The 17,211-nt window shown below is 41.2% G+C and overlaps 1 protein-coding gene across 4 annotated transcripts in view; it reads left to right on the plus strand.

Annotated features, from left to right (window-relative positions):
* Positions 1-17,211, plus strand: part of LOC110990692 (uncharacterized) — a 110,956-nt gene that overhangs the window by 75,982 nt on the left and 17,763 nt on the right. For 3 of the 4 annotated variants that reach the window (XM_087148005.1, XM_087148006.1, XM_087148007.1), the window contains 9 exons: positions 1,096-1,539; positions 2,246-2,707; positions 7,978-8,109; positions 8,589-8,615; positions 13,419-13,714; positions 14,745-14,871; positions 16,032-16,268; positions 16,567-16,692; positions 16,932-17,117. In XM_087148005.1, coding sequence (XP_087004131.1) covers positions 1,096-1,539; positions 2,246-2,707; positions 7,978-8,109; positions 8,589-8,615; positions 13,419-13,714; positions 14,745-14,871; positions 16,032-16,268; positions 16,567-16,692; positions 16,932-17,117 — 2,037 coding nt within the window. The remainder of the gene's footprint in view (positions 1-1,095; positions 1,540-2,245; positions 2,708-7,977; positions 8,110-8,588; positions 8,616-13,418; positions 13,715-14,744; positions 14,872-16,031; positions 16,269-16,566; positions 16,693-16,931; positions 17,118-17,211) is intronic. The other variant, XM_087148008.1, reaches the window with a different exon arrangement.

The following is a 17,211-nucleotide window of genomic DNA, read 5'->3' on the forward strand; positions in this document are numbered from 1 at the left end:
GGGCAGAGGTAACACAACGTGTACATTTAATGAGCAAGTGAAGCAAAATGTACATATTTATACAAAGATTTTATTTTTTTTCCAAAGAACCATCTGATTCAGTCTTACACACGTGACACGTGACCACAGAGAAAATGTGTTGAGTGATCCGAGGTCAGTCTCTGGAAACTGCAAACCACTTAAAAAACTGACCATTGCAAAATTCCTCCAGATCTCCCCCTCAATAAATGCACAGCTACTTGCGGGGAAAGGATTCACTCTCCCCACAAGGTTACTGCAATTGATCCTGGACAAGATTTTGAGATACTGAAGGGTGGCATAAACCCAATTTCGAGTGCTTGATTGTTTTTGCCGGTGTATGCTGAATTTAACCTTTTTCTTTTGGTCACTCGATTTCTTTTACAAATTTGGACATTCTTTTTGAGAATTATTTAATTATTGTATGTCAGCTACACTGTTCAAAAACGGTAGTTGATATGGTATGTGACCAATCGTAACTGGTCGATTTGTGGTAGTGGGCGGGGGGCCCTGTCATGTTACACCCAATCATACACATTTGACTTGACCACGTGGCAGCAACGTATCAAGCTTTTCGGGGGGGGGCAATTCAAAAAGTTCCTTGTCATACCACTCTACAAAAACAGGGTGGACGGGAGTAATGGACAACCATTGAGGAAACCTCTTTTCTGAGCACAGTAGGGAAGATCATGGGCGCATCTTCCTCAAAAGCACTACGTCCCACCTGTTGGAGGATGCGATGGATACTATTGTGCAGACACCAAACGATCTGTGGGAGGGTTCGTTAGATGCAAATCCAAAGAACAGTACCTAGGCCTCTACCGTTTCTGAAAATGATTTGGAAACGGCCACAGACACCGCCAGATACAACGATCTGCAAGCTATCATTGCGCAAAACACTGCCATCGTTTTGTAGATTTGAATAATTGGATACATATTTTCTTAAATTTGTCCATAGCTCTTACTCCAACTGGGCCCCAAGAAACTACGCCCGGTACTTTAATGTCGAATTAAATAACTTTAGGCCCATATTTAAAATTGATTTGTTTTATTGTTCTTATTTTTTTTTTACCAAAGTACCAACTACAACCGAGAGAGTGTGCAACGAAAACCTGGACCATTACGATCCGGTGTCTTTGAGCAGAGCTACAGAGAATGGCATCTCTATCGGTCCAAACGATTTCTGGAAGCCAAGCAACCCTCCCAATGAGACTAACCCTTATTCAGGGTCCCACCTGTCGGTTACTTTTACTCCAAAAACTGAAGTAACGTCTGTCACCATCTACATGGGCAACGAGAACCTCGAAGTCGTGAAGGTTGCGTTTAAAGTCAAGCCCGGTGACCGGGAGGAGCTGCTACCCTTACGGAGATCGAATGGCTATGACGTATTTGACGGAGTACCTGGACAGAGGATTGTACTTCCACCCGACACACCATACGTTGTGGAAATAGAAGTCTACATACTGAACCCCCTTCAAAATGACAGCTTCAAGGTTGTGTTCAACGGCTGTGAGCATGTTGGTAAGTTTCAATGTTTCGAAGTCAGGTATCGCAGTTGAAACAGAATGAAATAAAGAATGATTCTACGTTGTTAAAATGTCAATTAATGGTATGCAGTTGCCATGCAGTACACAGTATGGCCCTCTAAAATTAACAAATTCTCGGCCAATGTCTGTTTTCAGGGCTATTCAATGTTCCATTTATCGAGGTACATGAAAAAGGAATCATGTGATTTTTTGTTTTCTGAAAACGAGGATTACTCATTTTGAATGACATATCCAGTAACTCATCTTTGGTGCACCTTTAACGGGAACACATCTCATGTATGAATCCATCCTGTGAACTGGAAAAGCTATATCAAGAAAAGGTTGGCAGATTTAATGACGGGTTGGAGGAGTAGCACTAATTAGACACACTTTGGACTTTTCGTTATTATTCAAGCATTAACAACCTATTCGAATGCCCAAACGATTCAGATCTTTGTCTTTTCGATACGTTGCAAGTTGGAAACAGTTTTTTTTTTTTACTTTTTCCAGCTCTTACTCCAACTGGGCCCCCAACAACTACGCCCAGTACACAACGTTATAATGAAAAATCGAATCCACGGGGTTGTACATGAAGTGGCAATTGCTGACGTTTTGGTTAGTTGAATGTCTGAAGTTGTTATGCCTGCCGGCGTTATTAAACTATCGGTTACTTTGTATCATCTTTCTTTCTACCAAAATAGGCCTACCAACTATCACTGTCCCAACTACAACCGAGAGAGTGTGCAACGAAAACCTAGACCGTTACGAACCGGTGTCTTTGAGCAGAGCTACTGAGAATGGCATCTCTATCGGTCCAAACGATTTCTGGAAGCCAAGCAACTCTCCCAGTGAGACTAACCCTTATTCAGGGTCCCACCTGTCGGTTACTTTTACTCCAAGAACTGAAGTTACGTCTGTCACAATCTACAAGGACAACGACAACCTCGAAGTCGTGAAGGTTGCGTTTAAGGTCACGCCCAGTGACACGGATGAGCTGGTACCCTTACGGAGCTCGAATGGCTACGGCGTATTTGACGGAGTACCTGGACAGAGGATTGCTCTTCCACCCGACACACCATACGTTGTGGAAATAGAAGTCTACATACTGAACCCCCTTCAAAATGACAGCTTCAAGGTTGTGTTCAACGGCTGTGAGCATTTCGGTAAGTAAACAAGTCAACCTGCTGTTGGTTGTAGAAAATAGTGTCGTGACCATTAAAGACCTTTGACAAGACCAGACACAAGACTGTGCACAAGACCATTCACAAGACCAGTCACAAGTAACAGGGTGAACGACAATGGAATGCTTTTGTTGGGGTTCATTTGAATAGCTTTTGGCTTGAATTCAGGCAGGAGGTCTTGTGTTGGTCCCATATGATGCAAGATATGGGACGGAGAGAACGCCCCCTCCCCGCCTTTGTGTTGGTCATTGTTTGATCGGAATCTCAGGAATTCTTTACAGACTTCTAGTCTAGAGTGTGTATCGGGATTGGACGTGTTGGGGGGGTACCCATCGGCCCCATATCGTGCACGGTATCTGAAATAAGGAGCAGTAATAGGAATTGGCCGATTCTAGTCCCTTTTTTCTCCCTTGGGTACCCACCCGACCCCTAAAATTGAAAAAAAAATCATCTGTTCCAAACCTAAAACGGAGGAGCCACTTGCTACGCTCGCTACATCTGGTTCTCCTAAAACTTAAAATATATTATCAAAACGTTTTTAAAACTCGCCAAACCAAAAAACAACCATGTCAAACCAAACTTATATTATAACCGACAATCAAGAACGGCAATAAACGCTGACAATCTAGACCTTAACGTTGTATACTGTCCTTTTGATCCAGACAGACTAGTGATAGCAGAAGCCATCTTGAAAAGAGCAACAAACATACGCAGTGTTATTCACCCATTTTTATTACCACGATAATAAAGAAAAGCGTCAGTTGATTATGATGCCAAAAAGATCAGTTACAAAGTAGATCTACTGTACAAATTTAACGTCAAGAAAAAAGAAGCAATAAACCTAGTCAGATATCAAACCTGTTCTTAACTTCAAGAGCCCATGGTGGAAATACTCGACGATATAAACTTGGCAGCTTACAATTACATCGGCACGCACGCAAACAAAAAGTCTGTCATTCCACAAAATAGGATTAACGCTTACAAAGCCAGTCGCGATTTAGACGATCTAGAAAAGAAAGAATTTGTAGTCAAAGGACCACACCCAGACCAAAAAAAACCAACGCATGTATGTTAAGTTGTAAACCATGACCTCGTTGTTTAACCAACATAAAAATCTAATATTGCAAGACCAACTCCGCAAAAATAATGATAAACGTTGTCACGCTGCCTCGTTGATCTATATCCAAGACGTATATTACGGTACACATGGATCTTTGTCTTGTGACGACAGCGTTATAAAGTCGACAAAGCGTTGTTAAAAATGGCCTACGGTACAAGATTCGTTTCAGACAAAACGGCGTTGCAAGTGTTAGGAGGATCTGACAACGATAACAACGACTCAGACTCAGATTAAACTAAAAACAAACTTTAAATAAATACATTATATTGAAATCATAGCTTTATAGATCTCAATGTGAATGCTTTAAGTTTAGTCTATTATTGAACCATCGTTTCATTGCGAAAAGGTGGTTATTGTTATAAAAAGATTAACTTACTATAAAACAATGTTTCTCCCACCGCATTTAGAAGAGTGTATACTTTGATCATTGAAAAACCTCCGGCAACAGCATATGTGAAAATAAAAGAAGACACTTGTAAGCACACAAATAAAAGAAGAGAAAACTTATTTATTAACTGTCTCGATTGCTATAAAAGATTACAGCCTTATACAGACGTTGAAGCCTAAGTCTAAAGCAAACAAAGTCCTAAAAAAACTGAAAATACAATTTACAAAAGACTAAGTAGGACTCAAAGACTATAAGTTAAACCAAGTTTTACAAGGTAAGACCTCTAGGGGACAAATACCCAGGTCGCTTGTTGCAGTGTGCTTTCATATCGTGGTTACAAACGAAACGCCTAACGAAGTCAGAAGAAAATTTTCAGAAAAACACTGGAGCGATGCCGTCCATAAAGTTAGTCTATTATATAACAAAGGATGTCAAATCAGATGGAAACGTACGCATTTTATTAGTTTGAAAACCCGCAAAATTAAATTGTAGCACATCACTGATAACTCAAAAGGCGACAAAGCCGTTTTCAAAAACATAATCTTTGAAGCTGGTTACAACTTGACCCAGTTGTGTTGAGTCATTGTATTCAGTTTAACACCTACGTTAACTTTTATAACGGGCAGTCTTTAGACATCTTACAAGCAGTGTGGACCAATCAACAATTCCGCAGTGAATTTGAATCACCTGAAAAGTTAAAAAGCCGATACCTAAATGAGTTGACCTTTTTCGTACTAGGAGAACTCTTGCAAAATCAAAACACTAGAATGATCATTGAACTGAGCATTTTGACATTTGAAATATGAAACACATACATTAAAAGGACATGACAACGAACCTTTATCCTACTCTAAAGAGTGGTGACCCTTACAAAAGCGAACCGGTAGAAACCAAAGTCTACAGACTCCAAAAGATTGAAGACATCAAAGCTCGGGTTTTACAAGAACGTAACCATGAGAGGCCTCTTACAAAAAGCTAAAGAGGGGGATATGCGCGATACAATATGTGGAACACAAGGTCGAACTACTGAAAGTAGTGACAGCAGCAGTGGGCATCTCCGCAATCATGGTAGTTATAAGCGTTCCTACTGGCCTCGCGTTGGAAGGAAGCAGTATAGGTGCGTTTACTTTTTATGCCCTACTTAATTATGCATCTAAACGTTTAACGGCAAAAACTAAAAAACACGACCAAATCAGAGTAATGGCAGACGCCAAGTTAAACACTATCGAAGAATATGTATCTCTTGCAATCAAGTATGGTGACGTATCTCACGAAAATTGTGTACTAATTATGTCAGAACTCAAACAGTTGAATGAACGTTAAGAGTTAAGCTCCAGTGGCCTCTCCAAAAGAGGCCACTTCCTCTTCGCAGGGTTTTAATCACCGTTTGTAGTTTGTAAGAACCTATTTCTTGCAAACCAGAAAAAGCTCTTGCTTTGATGTATTTATTGGTGAGAACTGAAGAAGTGGACTAAATCGTTTTTGAAGATATGAGGTCGTATTTCCCAGTTTCTAAGGTTTCCTTGGAATCGTTTGATCTGTCGAACGTCTACTTCTTCAAACGTTTCTGGTCGTGCATAAGGTTTGATCGCTTTGATCAAGTGTTTTTTTTTGAGCATGCGACCTTGTTTACCATCAGCGATCGGTCGTGATTGGTTATGTTGTACCACTTGGAGCAATTGTTGATTAGTTTTGTGATCCAGATATTTAAATTGTTTTAGGTTCTCTGTGATCGCTAGTATTAAGTCTTTGCGTGTGTAGCGCCTGAGTCTCTGCGACTCTGGTAGAGGAACGTTGTAGATTCGATGTTTTAAACTAAAACTGATGTTTCTTTCCATTGGTGATACTTGGGGACGGCAGGTCTCTAAACCAGTCTGGCATTTTGATTCGGTGACGTTTCGCTTGTTTGGTAAGCGCTTGATAATATTTGTAAAAACATGTTTAAAATTCTCTTCAATTTTATTATTTTATTATTAAACCTGTTGAATTAAATGTAAATAGTGTGCCATGACTTGAAGTTTGGTTCGTTATTTACATAGTGTCTACACTCTTTTAAACCAGAACAGTTAAAACAATTAAAGCAGTTACTACAATCAAAACATTCCTTACAGTGTATACAGTTGACACAGTTTTGACAAAATTTTACATTCGTTGCATTCGAGACAATCTTTACAGTCAATACATAATACTAAGCGTTTGCCACATGTACAATATTTACCAAAAAGTTACTGCCAGAATCGGTACTATTTTTGCAGTTACCGCACTTTATACAAAAATTGGAATTTTTGCAGCCGTTGCAGTCTATACAGCTTTGCTTTGTTTGGTTTGTTTGACTTGTTGCTTCTGTTTTGACTTGTGTTTTACCCGTTTCCGGTGAGGCATCTTGCTTTTTTTGGTTTGGCGAGTTTAATTTTTTTTTTATTATATTTCAATTTTTAGGAGAACGAATTGTAGCAGGTGACTCCTCCCTCTCAGGTTTGGAACAGAGGAGGTTTTTTTTTTCAATTTTAGGGGTCGAGTAGGTACCCAAGGGGAAAAATTGGACTAGAATCGGCAAATTCTTACTACTGGAGCAATGTCTGCTTGAATTGTAAGAACTTGAATAATATGAAACTGTTCCTGTCCATAGAAAGGAACAATAATTTCAGATTTAATGAATATGTTTAGTGTATCAAGAGTTACGGAAAGTTGAAAGGATGTTTCTGAATAAAAGTACTGTCAAAAGGAGTCTCTACTAATTTATATTAATTTTCATTAATCCTGTTACTCAAAAGCGCCCACAACAACTAAAGCTCTTACGACTACTCAAAGTATAGTATACCTCAGAGTAAGCCAAACTACAGTACCCCGGAATAATTTGACATTCTGGAAGAGATACGTAGCAACATCGTTTTGATGAGGACGTTAATTGAGGAATCAGGCATTCGGCATCCCTTCTGAAAGGACTTATTTCCTACCGGTATTTAACCCGACCTCCACTGATGTTTGGATATGTATAAACCGATTCAGTTTAGTAACAGCCGTTGAATACGGGTGATTCACAAGAGCGCGACTCCAAGGGTTTTTAACGCGTTGACCAATCACAATACGCGAAATCTATCGACCCTTTCTAAACGACCATTCGGTCGACAGATTTCGCACATTGTGATTAGCCAACGCGTTGCCAACTAGTGGAAAGCGCTATTGTGAATCACCCGAATCGCAAGACGGTCATGCACCCTCCCCCTTCCAATCGTGTGTATAAAGACCTCAAAACAGCCTGTCTACTCATAAAGACCACAAAAGGGTACAATTGGCCTATGTAATTCCCATTCATTTACTCCATTCCCAGAAAAAAATCCGCCCGCCCCCCAAATGCCCCTGATCCACCATTGAAATCATAGTACTGTTTTCGAACTAAGGTCTGATGAATGCAGAACGAAATTACTGACAATCCTGTATGGAACAGTGTCAATTCTCATCATGTGCTCTAAATAAACTTCTTCCTGGGAAACATTCAAGTCAGTTGGACAACTTACGGTGAACAAGTCACTTGTTAAAAATATGGGAGATAAAATGGGCACTCGTGATATGAAAGGGCACTTTCTTACAAAAATATTAAAGGAGCAATTCCCTTACTCCCTCCTGCGAGCTACGCTGATACTAAAGCGACTGCCAGCTAAGTATATTATTCGATGAACAGGTTCCGTAGGACACTTTTCCTATAACGCCAATCGTATCACAGTTCTAAATTCTTTTTTTCAGAAGAGGTCACGACCACACCTGAAGCAACAACTGAAACATTGACACCTTCGCCAATAACCACCGGACCACCTACCATAACACCTAGGCTAAGCACCATTCCAACTACAAAGTCAACCGAAGCAACAACTTCCTGTAATTATCTATTTGCTATTTTATGTTGAGGAAACCAAACCAGATGTTCTCTAGGAATTTCACTATTACAACCAAAAGTCTTATATTGCGATGAAAAAAAATTAAATGTCGACTTAAGTTATTCTGCTTGAGAACTTTACTGTTTAGCGAGCGAGAGCACTTCCACATATTGACGTGAGACCAGAATTCTTTGTTACATTTTTTAAACATTCCTTGATCAGACTGTGTCGACATGTCGCATTTAGAGTGAACGGGAATTTATGTTCAACTCATTTTCCAATTTGAAAAGACTCCAACCTGAAGAGCTACTTACATCCTCGTTTTATCTACGGAACATCCTCATGAATCCTTTGTGTTCACCGCATATGAAAATGGTTTCCATCGGCCACATATTACCATATGTGGTCTTTTTTCCCATGATTGTCATGGCTGTACAAACCTTGAAATAATAACAATGTAATAATCTGATTCCTTCACAGCACTAACAACCGGAGTCTCAACAACAGGTACGTTATGCTTTAGTTTGTGACAATCATTTTATCTACAGGGGAGCGTTAGTCCGAAGAACAAACGGCGGGTAATAGCGCGGAAGATGCAACTGGGATGGAAATAATGAAGAATATTACTGCTGAGAGTTTTTTAACGTTGGGGTAATAGAGCAGTGTTCGAGTTCTCCTAATTAATTTAATAAGAGTGTCAATTTCCCTGCAGCACCGGTGTTTTGGATTTCTCGAGCACTGCTCTTCAAACGTTGATAAATGTTGTTTTTGAACAGGTGCATGTCAGCCTGCAGTGGTAGTACCGCGGGGCGCATGGCCGGTCGGGGGCCGTGGGAGCGGCTCAACATGCATGCTGTATGCTGTGGCTGCAAGTGTGCCTTGACTGACAAGCTTATTACTCCAACATAATTTCCTGACATTTTGCAAGTGCTACTGTTCTTCTGAACTTCCAGTTGAATTAAACATGTAGGTCGCGAACCATCTCAAACCAGAATTGCCCAGACGTCCTGTACGTATATCGTCCGCTTTCCACAGCGCCACCAATTTAAGAGATGGTGCCTTGCGTCGCAGCCCCTCGATTATGTACCTCTTACACCCAAACAATCAGTTGAATTTCTGCAAACAATTAACAAAGAAAAACTTTTTTCGAGCAAGAAAGTGTATTAAATGGCATGTGGTGGAAATAAAAAGGTTCCAACTAGTCCAAACTAAGCACGGAATTGTATTCTAAAGAATCGATAGGACTACCTATGTGAGTTTGAATACGGCCGGTTTTAACCAATATCCACTACAGCCCCCCTCCAAGAATTTTCTGTTAGATTGTTGTATCATGTCTTTTATTGGGACTTCAATCCGCTTCATCTGTATGGCTATAGCCATCTTCAATCGTGCAAAATGTACGTCCCAAACCCAGGAACTGTCCTTACACTTCTTTTCCTGAAGGCAACGAAAAAATACCACCCCACCCCCGTTTATACGTATTTGAAAACAAATATTATTCGAGTTCTGTTCAGGTTTGGTGTTTAGCGCAGCTACTGTCGTATTGCCGTGATATTGCAACACTGATTTGAATGAAGTTCGGCACGGCAGTGCCACAGCGTCCAGTCTTGGCCTAAGTAGACGTGCACTTGACCCCCGTGCAGACAGAATTTCAACAAGACAAGATGTATTTGCTGAGGCGAATGTGGTACGTGGCAAACTTTCCAGATGATTGGCAACCGTGGAGTACTATGTTGAGCTTGGAGTCCCTTCAGATATCTTCGAAAAAGAAGATACACCTTGACCCTTTTGGCACTTCTTGTACGGCGTTAATTATTGCTTGATTCTGAAAGTGGTAAAAACATTTGAATGTTCTGTAGATCACAAAGGAATGGCCGATGATGAATGATTCAGCTGTTCTTGACTTACTGTCTCAGTGTTGTGGGGTTGGATCTGGGCCTACACCAACTTAAGTATGAAGGTTTCAAGGGTAAAGTGCAAGGCTGGAGGAAGAAAAAGACAACCAAACAGGAGCAGAAAAAGCAAGCATTGGTGGCACTGGCGAGACACTTAGTAAAAGAGGTTCACCCAGGAGTGGTATCCCGGTATCAGGGCAGTGACTTCTCTCAAGAGGCAGTGCGACTGTTGGAGGTACAACAAGTGGAGCAACCAACATACTTCAACCAGTCAAGGGAGTGACAAAGCTACAGCTGTCTCCAGTGATATCAGCAGTGAAATCTGTAGTGGTTTGTTCAAGGAGGGTTGTCAGGATAGACGGCTGATGGAGAAGAGAGGACACTGCAACGTGGATGGGTGGGCTATCTGGGAGCACAAGCCCGAAGATCGTCGATTTTCACTCCACTGAGTACCCCATTCCACTGAGTACCCCTCCTCCCATGAACAGCATACAGATACCAGGGGCAATAGTCAACCAACAACTCAGGCTACGAGGAGCCGCAGGAGTAAGAAAGCATTCCACAAGAGGTGTGGATGTTGGACCTTCTGCATTACCAGGAATCTTTACTGTCAGTTGGGGCTTTCAAACACAGCCAAGGTTCCACCGCGTGTGCCACTTGTTTTCAGCACCCTAACGACAGGAATGCAGACATCCCCCGGGCAATGTGGTAGCATTTTGGCAGTCTGCAGTGGGAGCAATGATCAACATAGCTTCAACTCAAGTAGACATTATGAGGTAGCCCTACGCACAGAAAACAACGAGAATTGTAGGTGAGCCAAGTGGATATCACGTGCCAGGCACGTGAAGTACGCTGTTTGGATAGGCTTGAATCAACAACAACTCTCAAAGGTTACTTTGCCGATGAAGAGAGAGGGACTGCCGAAAGGGTCGGCGCCAAGCGACGATTGAAAGCAGGAATCCAGAGGAGCCCTCGGCAGACCAAGAAGGGAAGATTGGTGCACGGGATGAGAAGATCCCTGGAGCAGCAAGAACAGTTTTTGTTCCAGACAGATATTCTGGAGACATTCCTTGGAGCGAATCACTTTGAGTCAAACCTGAATGTGCAGGCCAATCAGGTGCTTGGAAATTCGTGGGGAAGACTCACAAGGGGGCATTTCAAGGATGCCATAACGCATGCAAAAGTGGAAGCTGGAATATTTAGGGCTCCCCGAAGTCCTTAGATGGAGCAATACCGGCGGCTCTGTTTAAACAGAGAGACAGAGGCAGTGAGCCCAATGTGGTACATGGTACGTGGAATCTGTCGTAAGAGAGAAATGCATCCGGGAGACGCAAACTTTGTCTGAACAGTTAACTGCACCACAAGTGAAAATGACCGACCTTGAAAACCGATGTGGTGTTGGACCACAGCTTCGCGTAGCGTAAAGACTGTGGAAAACAAGAAATGGGTCAGCATAAAAGGGACTGGGAAGTCTGGGAAAATGTAGCCTTTGATCAAGGCGCTCCCGCGGCGAAATGGATAGTCAAGACCACACGACGAACTGCATGCAAGCCATACAGGCTAGGGAAAATGAGACCTGCCACAGCTGCAGTGGTTTAGAACATTTTTGAAGGAATTAACTGACAGGCCCAAAGGGAGAAAAAGACAAAGTAAAGTGAAGTAAAATTAGGAATGCCAGAATACCTGTGAATAAAAAGAATCCAGTACAAACTATGTAGCAGATCCACCGAACCAATCATTTCCATGGATGAATTGGAACAAAAGAAGAGACCAGAAGACCTGACCTGAAACCTATGGTAGACTATTATTCGCTAGGCCGATGACACTCCTTTGACTGTGAGAGGAAGTTCAGTGGTGAACCTGTCGACAGAGGAACACTACGTGAAGGTTCAGGTCATTATTTAGTCCTTAACCACGCATCAGGCTATTTCCAAGATATAATTTCTGCTTGCGATGGGTACTACGTTGGATCTGGATCAACCTCAGCTAAGAATAGACAACCAAACTATTTCATGCAGTGGCAACGCCTCCTTCCCATTTCCCTGCCGCGTAGTGACAAAGGATACGGTTCAGATTCCCCCAAGCCACGAGATAATGAATACAGAGTTGGTGAGGCAAAAGGGAAAACTGATTGGATAGGAAATCGTAGAGCCAAGTGACATGACGTGACCAAGGGAAAGGGGTGCTGGTGGTGGCGAGCGCATTGCTGAGGGCAGCGGCCAACCTTTAGCTAGTGGGGATATTCAATCAGGAAAAAATCTAGTCACAATTTATAAGGGGATCGAACCAATACACAGTAGATAACCTTGTGATAAAAGATGTCGAATAGATCAAGACGCGGAGGGAGGGAGGGGCTGCAGCATCATGGCAGGTTTGGAATGGCAATCTAAGGTAGAGAATGAGCAATCACTTGTTCATGTTTTCAAGGCTACTGGGCTCAACCCGGTAACGTTTTATAAATCTTTCGATTCAATATTTCTTCTGTATTTCCAGACAGTAGTTCTCTGCTTTATTTTTTAAATGGGAAATGCATAAACTTGAAAGTTGAAATTAACATCAGCCCTGATCCCAAGGCGTCCAAACAGGGTTTACCAACTGATGACATCATCAGGTATAAAATTACAAGTCATTAACCCTTGGTTTTTTTAACCCAAATATAATCAATCATTAGACACCCCCATCTTTTTTTACAGCAAGTAATAAAGTCAGTTTTCCTTTTTTAACGCGAAAAAATTAAGCTGACTTTTGCTTCCAGTTGAACCCAGAAAAGGCTTATTCTTTAAAATTTATTTAAAAAAATTAATACCTTTTCTGGAAAAATAGTACAGCTAAAAACCTGGACCAGTGACGCCACGAAACACCTGAGGCCCATTTAACGGCGTGTTGAGAAATGTCAAAACAGCAATTCCGTTGATGTCTGTGTCAAAGTTTACTACAATCGTTAAACAAATTGGTTTACATGTTGGCCTTCATACAGAGAATGCATATATGAGTTAGAATGTTATAATGTAGTTAATGAGTTATTATGAAAAGATCTTTCATCTTTTGACACTTGTCCAATACACCGTTCCTGCAAGGTATCATTTTGGTTCTTCCATTCAACTTGAGCGACTTCTGCTGCAGAACATTTCTGCTTATAATTTCTCTGCATTTGGCAGTTGTCGTAAATACCAGTTCACAGTTCAGGTGAACGTGAAAGGAAGGCGAATTTGTTGCCACGAAAGCACATTTGTACAGCCGTGTTCGCAAACAAAATACGTTGCAGCCCCTGCCCCGAGACCTGGATACGCTACTGATTATATGTGCAGAGATCTGCCAGTCAAACTAATTATTTGCTTTGCTACATTTTCAAGAAGCAGCAACACTATACTTTTTAAAAAAGTGGAGGTCTACTATCAGTGTCTTTTTTTTCTAGAATGTGTCGAACGCACGGAGTGTCATGTAAACCAGTCGATCTCGTGTAAAGACCAAGAATACAACCCATCCGGCCCTGGTGAGCCCCCATTCCCCACCGTAGATTCGTGTGACCGTTTCTTTGCTCCGGATTATGGACATCCGACAACATGTGTTTGCCAACCTGGGTACTTGCGAGACAGTAACAGCTTTGATGGCAGTGTCCTGAGTGTATTGGGATTTAGTTGGGAAACTGACATGTGTGTGTGGCTGGAGTTTTGTCCCACACAGACGCCTGGGACGACGCCAGAATGCTGGGTAAGAGATTTTCAGTTTTGGAGGGTATAGTGCTGTCTCTGGTATTTTGTTGCTGTTTTGCTATGTTTGACGTTCCATTGGTTTCATTTTTTTCACTGATTCTTAGTACTCTAAGGGTCACACAATTCGGTGCCACCTCTTTCCATGACATTTTAGCTTATGCCATTACAATTGAAGTAATTTATCTAATTTAATCACGTCCTTGCAGTAATTTCATTCCACACCTTAATTTTGATACCTTCATGTATTGAAAAATACTTTTGGAGGTACAATTGGCTAGTTTAAGTAATCGCATTCAGTCGGATGAGAGTAGAGAGCTAATGCAATTTTGTCCTAAGAGTCCACTACTTCTTTTTCCCCGACAACATTACACTTGACGTGTATTACTGTCAAGTCCCTGCCTACCTGCAGCTCCCATTGGTGTTCTCCCCGCTGCAAATTCGTACTTGCTACCATGAGTCTTACGCAGAGTCTATTAAGAGAGAACTGGGAGTCAAAGCAGTGCCCTTTCACTATTCAGTGTTGTTCAACCTTATTTTTATTTCTAATATCTATTCCTTGAAAGTTTCTGTCAACTTTCCTGTATTCACATCTTAACGAAGTCAATCGTTTGTCTAGCATGTGGTATAGAACGAAGATAACAAAATTATCCAAGTTTAATGCCAACCACGTCAGGCTGTGCTTATTCTTCGAATTTGGATATTGGATTGATTATCAAAAATTTGGGAGTGCAAACTTAATATGACGTAATAAGCGAAAAATCAAATTCTAGGTTACTAAAATGCGTTCTTAAAGCATATTTCAAAGTGAAAAGAGCACCTTAAAAGGCATCTGAGTGCACATGTCCAACAATAACGCACGAATGTACGTTTTCTTCCATTTTTTCCATCAAACAGGACACTGTTTTTGTTTCTGCCTCTGTTGTAGTTTTGTAGAATCAGGTATCCGGATAGGTCGATGAAAATGAAGACAGAAATTCTCAAATGATCATTTATTTGAATTAGCATATAGCCGTAACTTTGTTTTTCAGCCAGGGTCAGCACCCTTCACTGATGGATGTTCTAAATGCGAGTGTAAGGAGATTTCTGTCGGGGATTCAGAAAATGTTCGGATTACATATGTGTGGAGCTGCACCGACATCTGTACCACAGCAAAAGGTAAAACTCGTATATTAGACCTAACCACGAAGGGACAACTAGCGTTTAACTCTGCAGTAGTGCTCTTTAATTGACTACGGTAAGCAAGAGGGGGCAAAGGGCAATCCTTTTGAAAAAAACAACTAAAATGGGGGAAATGAACAAAATGAAACAAACGAAAGGGTTGGAAATCACCAATTTGCCTTAAAAAGAAAGAAAATTGCCCCTCTGTTAATCGTTTACCCGTTCTTAGCTGATGAACGCTCCTCCCCCATCCTCCCCCGGAAGAAAGTGGTTTGCTTCTTTGGAATCAATCCTGGAGACGCCAATGCTCTAGTGTGATTCTCCTGTTCCTTTTGGTGCTATTACTTTTGTTGTATTTTTTTGCAGAGGGTTCTCCTATATCTTTAACGATTTCATCAGCCGAGATCGAGACCATCCCTAGCGTTCCCAGAGTGCAGCACTTTATTTCATTCCAAACGTTCCAGACACACATATGTATTTTTTCACAGTGTAAATTGTCTGAATATTCAAAACCGACGTTTCACAATAGCGCGCGTCCAAGAGTTTGCAACGCGTTGGCCAATTACAATGCACAAAATCTCTCAACCCAATGCTCCTTTGGATAGGGTCGACAGATTTTGCACATTGTGATTGGAGGGCGCGGCGCAAACTCTTTGGGGCTTGCTTTTGTGAATCGCCCATATTTTTCATCCGTATGAAAAAGTATCATCCCCTCTCCATAGGGAGGTGAAATAACGTTTCCAAGTAATGTTTTTTCACTTCCTAAAAAAGTTCTCTCCCACACGCACACATTTCAACTTGTTCAGTAAGGAAGACACTTCATCCTGGAGAAAGGGGTCGTAAACCAAATATGGAACACGAAAGCCATTCCTTCCTTATGGTAGAATTAACAATAATGTAAGTCAGTGTGCGTAAAACAGCACATAAAATTCTTCCGTAAAAATTAAATGAGGTGCACCTTAAAATGCTTGAAAAAAGATGTAGCGTAAGAAATACTTGCACAGTGAAGCCATCTGGGTCAGTTTTTGTACATGGCATTGTGAAAGGTTATTTTGACGCTGTGTTTCTGAGGAAAATTACGAGTGAAAATGTGTAAGACGCATTTCCGTACTGCTCATTTTTCTTTTTCCTTTAAAATGCAACCGTACCAACGACAGTTAGTACTACAATTGTTGTTGAAACAACTACCCAGCCAATTACTACAACGCCTATACTAACGACAACAACGGGAAAGTCCACCACCACTCTTCTTGTCTCGACTACACCAATTGAGACAACATTGCCGATTGTGACCACCACGCCTTTCCGAACAACCACTCCTATTCGGACATCCACGCCCACTACTGGAACCACAAAAGCCATTAGCACTCCTCTGTTTACGACACAAACAACAGGTACTCTAGTGTGGGACATGGGACTGCGTAGGCCTATATTGCTTTGACTAACAACTGTAAAACTGCACTTTACATGATAACCGAGGATGGGGTTGAAATATCAGGACATCTTTTCTCTGCATGATTATCGTACAAAACATGAAGTAACTTCCACAGCTGAGCAATTTCAGTCTCGCAAAGCTGATCTTTTAAAAGGATGAGACTTCAGGACGATCGGGCTTAATTTAAACATCATCCAACTCTTTGCAATTAGTTGCTGGAAAAAAGTTCATTTTGTTTTAACACTTTGAATTTAAAGAAACTACTACAGCGACCACTGAGCTTGTGACTGAGGAAACTACTCCAGAGGGAGTGACCACGACAATAGTAGTTAGTTCTCCCGAGGCCACAACGACAAAAAGGACAACTGTTGTAACAAGGACAGGTTAGCTGATGTATTTCAATATCTAAAAGCTCTCCTTTTTAAGGCAAATTAAGACAGTATCAGATGCAACCCAAAATCGATTTCTTTTCTACTTCAAATTTCAGTTCCAGAAATTATTTATTTGATCAAAGTTTTGTCTTTTTGTAAACGGACAAAGTCATCCAGTTTTTGTTGTACATACAATAGTTGATCATGTTTCAATTAAGTATGGAAATTCTTTTTATTATTGTTATTATTAGAGGAGTCCACAACAGAAACAACGACAACCAATCTAACGACTTCAGAGATCACGACTGTGCCTACCACAGCTACAATGCCGTCAACAACTGAGCACATTACAACTACCACTACTGTCAGCACTACGCCGACGACATCTACAACTAAGGAGACAACCACCAAGATCTCTACAGAGACACCGTCTACAAGTAAACCAAAGTTTCATTTCAAACAAGTTGTCGAACAATCTTTTTCTTTTCACGCCTTGCTGTGCCTCTGGCAAGACAACACAGTATCTTAAAC

This window comes from Acanthaster planci, linkage group LG17, assembly GCF_054643075.1.
Source record: "Acanthaster planci isolate LZ-2023a linkage group LG17, COTS_SCS, whole genome shotgun sequence".
In the NCBI taxonomy this organism is placed as follows: domain Eukaryota; kingdom Metazoa; phylum Echinodermata; class Asteroidea; order Valvatida; family Acanthasteridae; genus Acanthaster; species Acanthaster planci.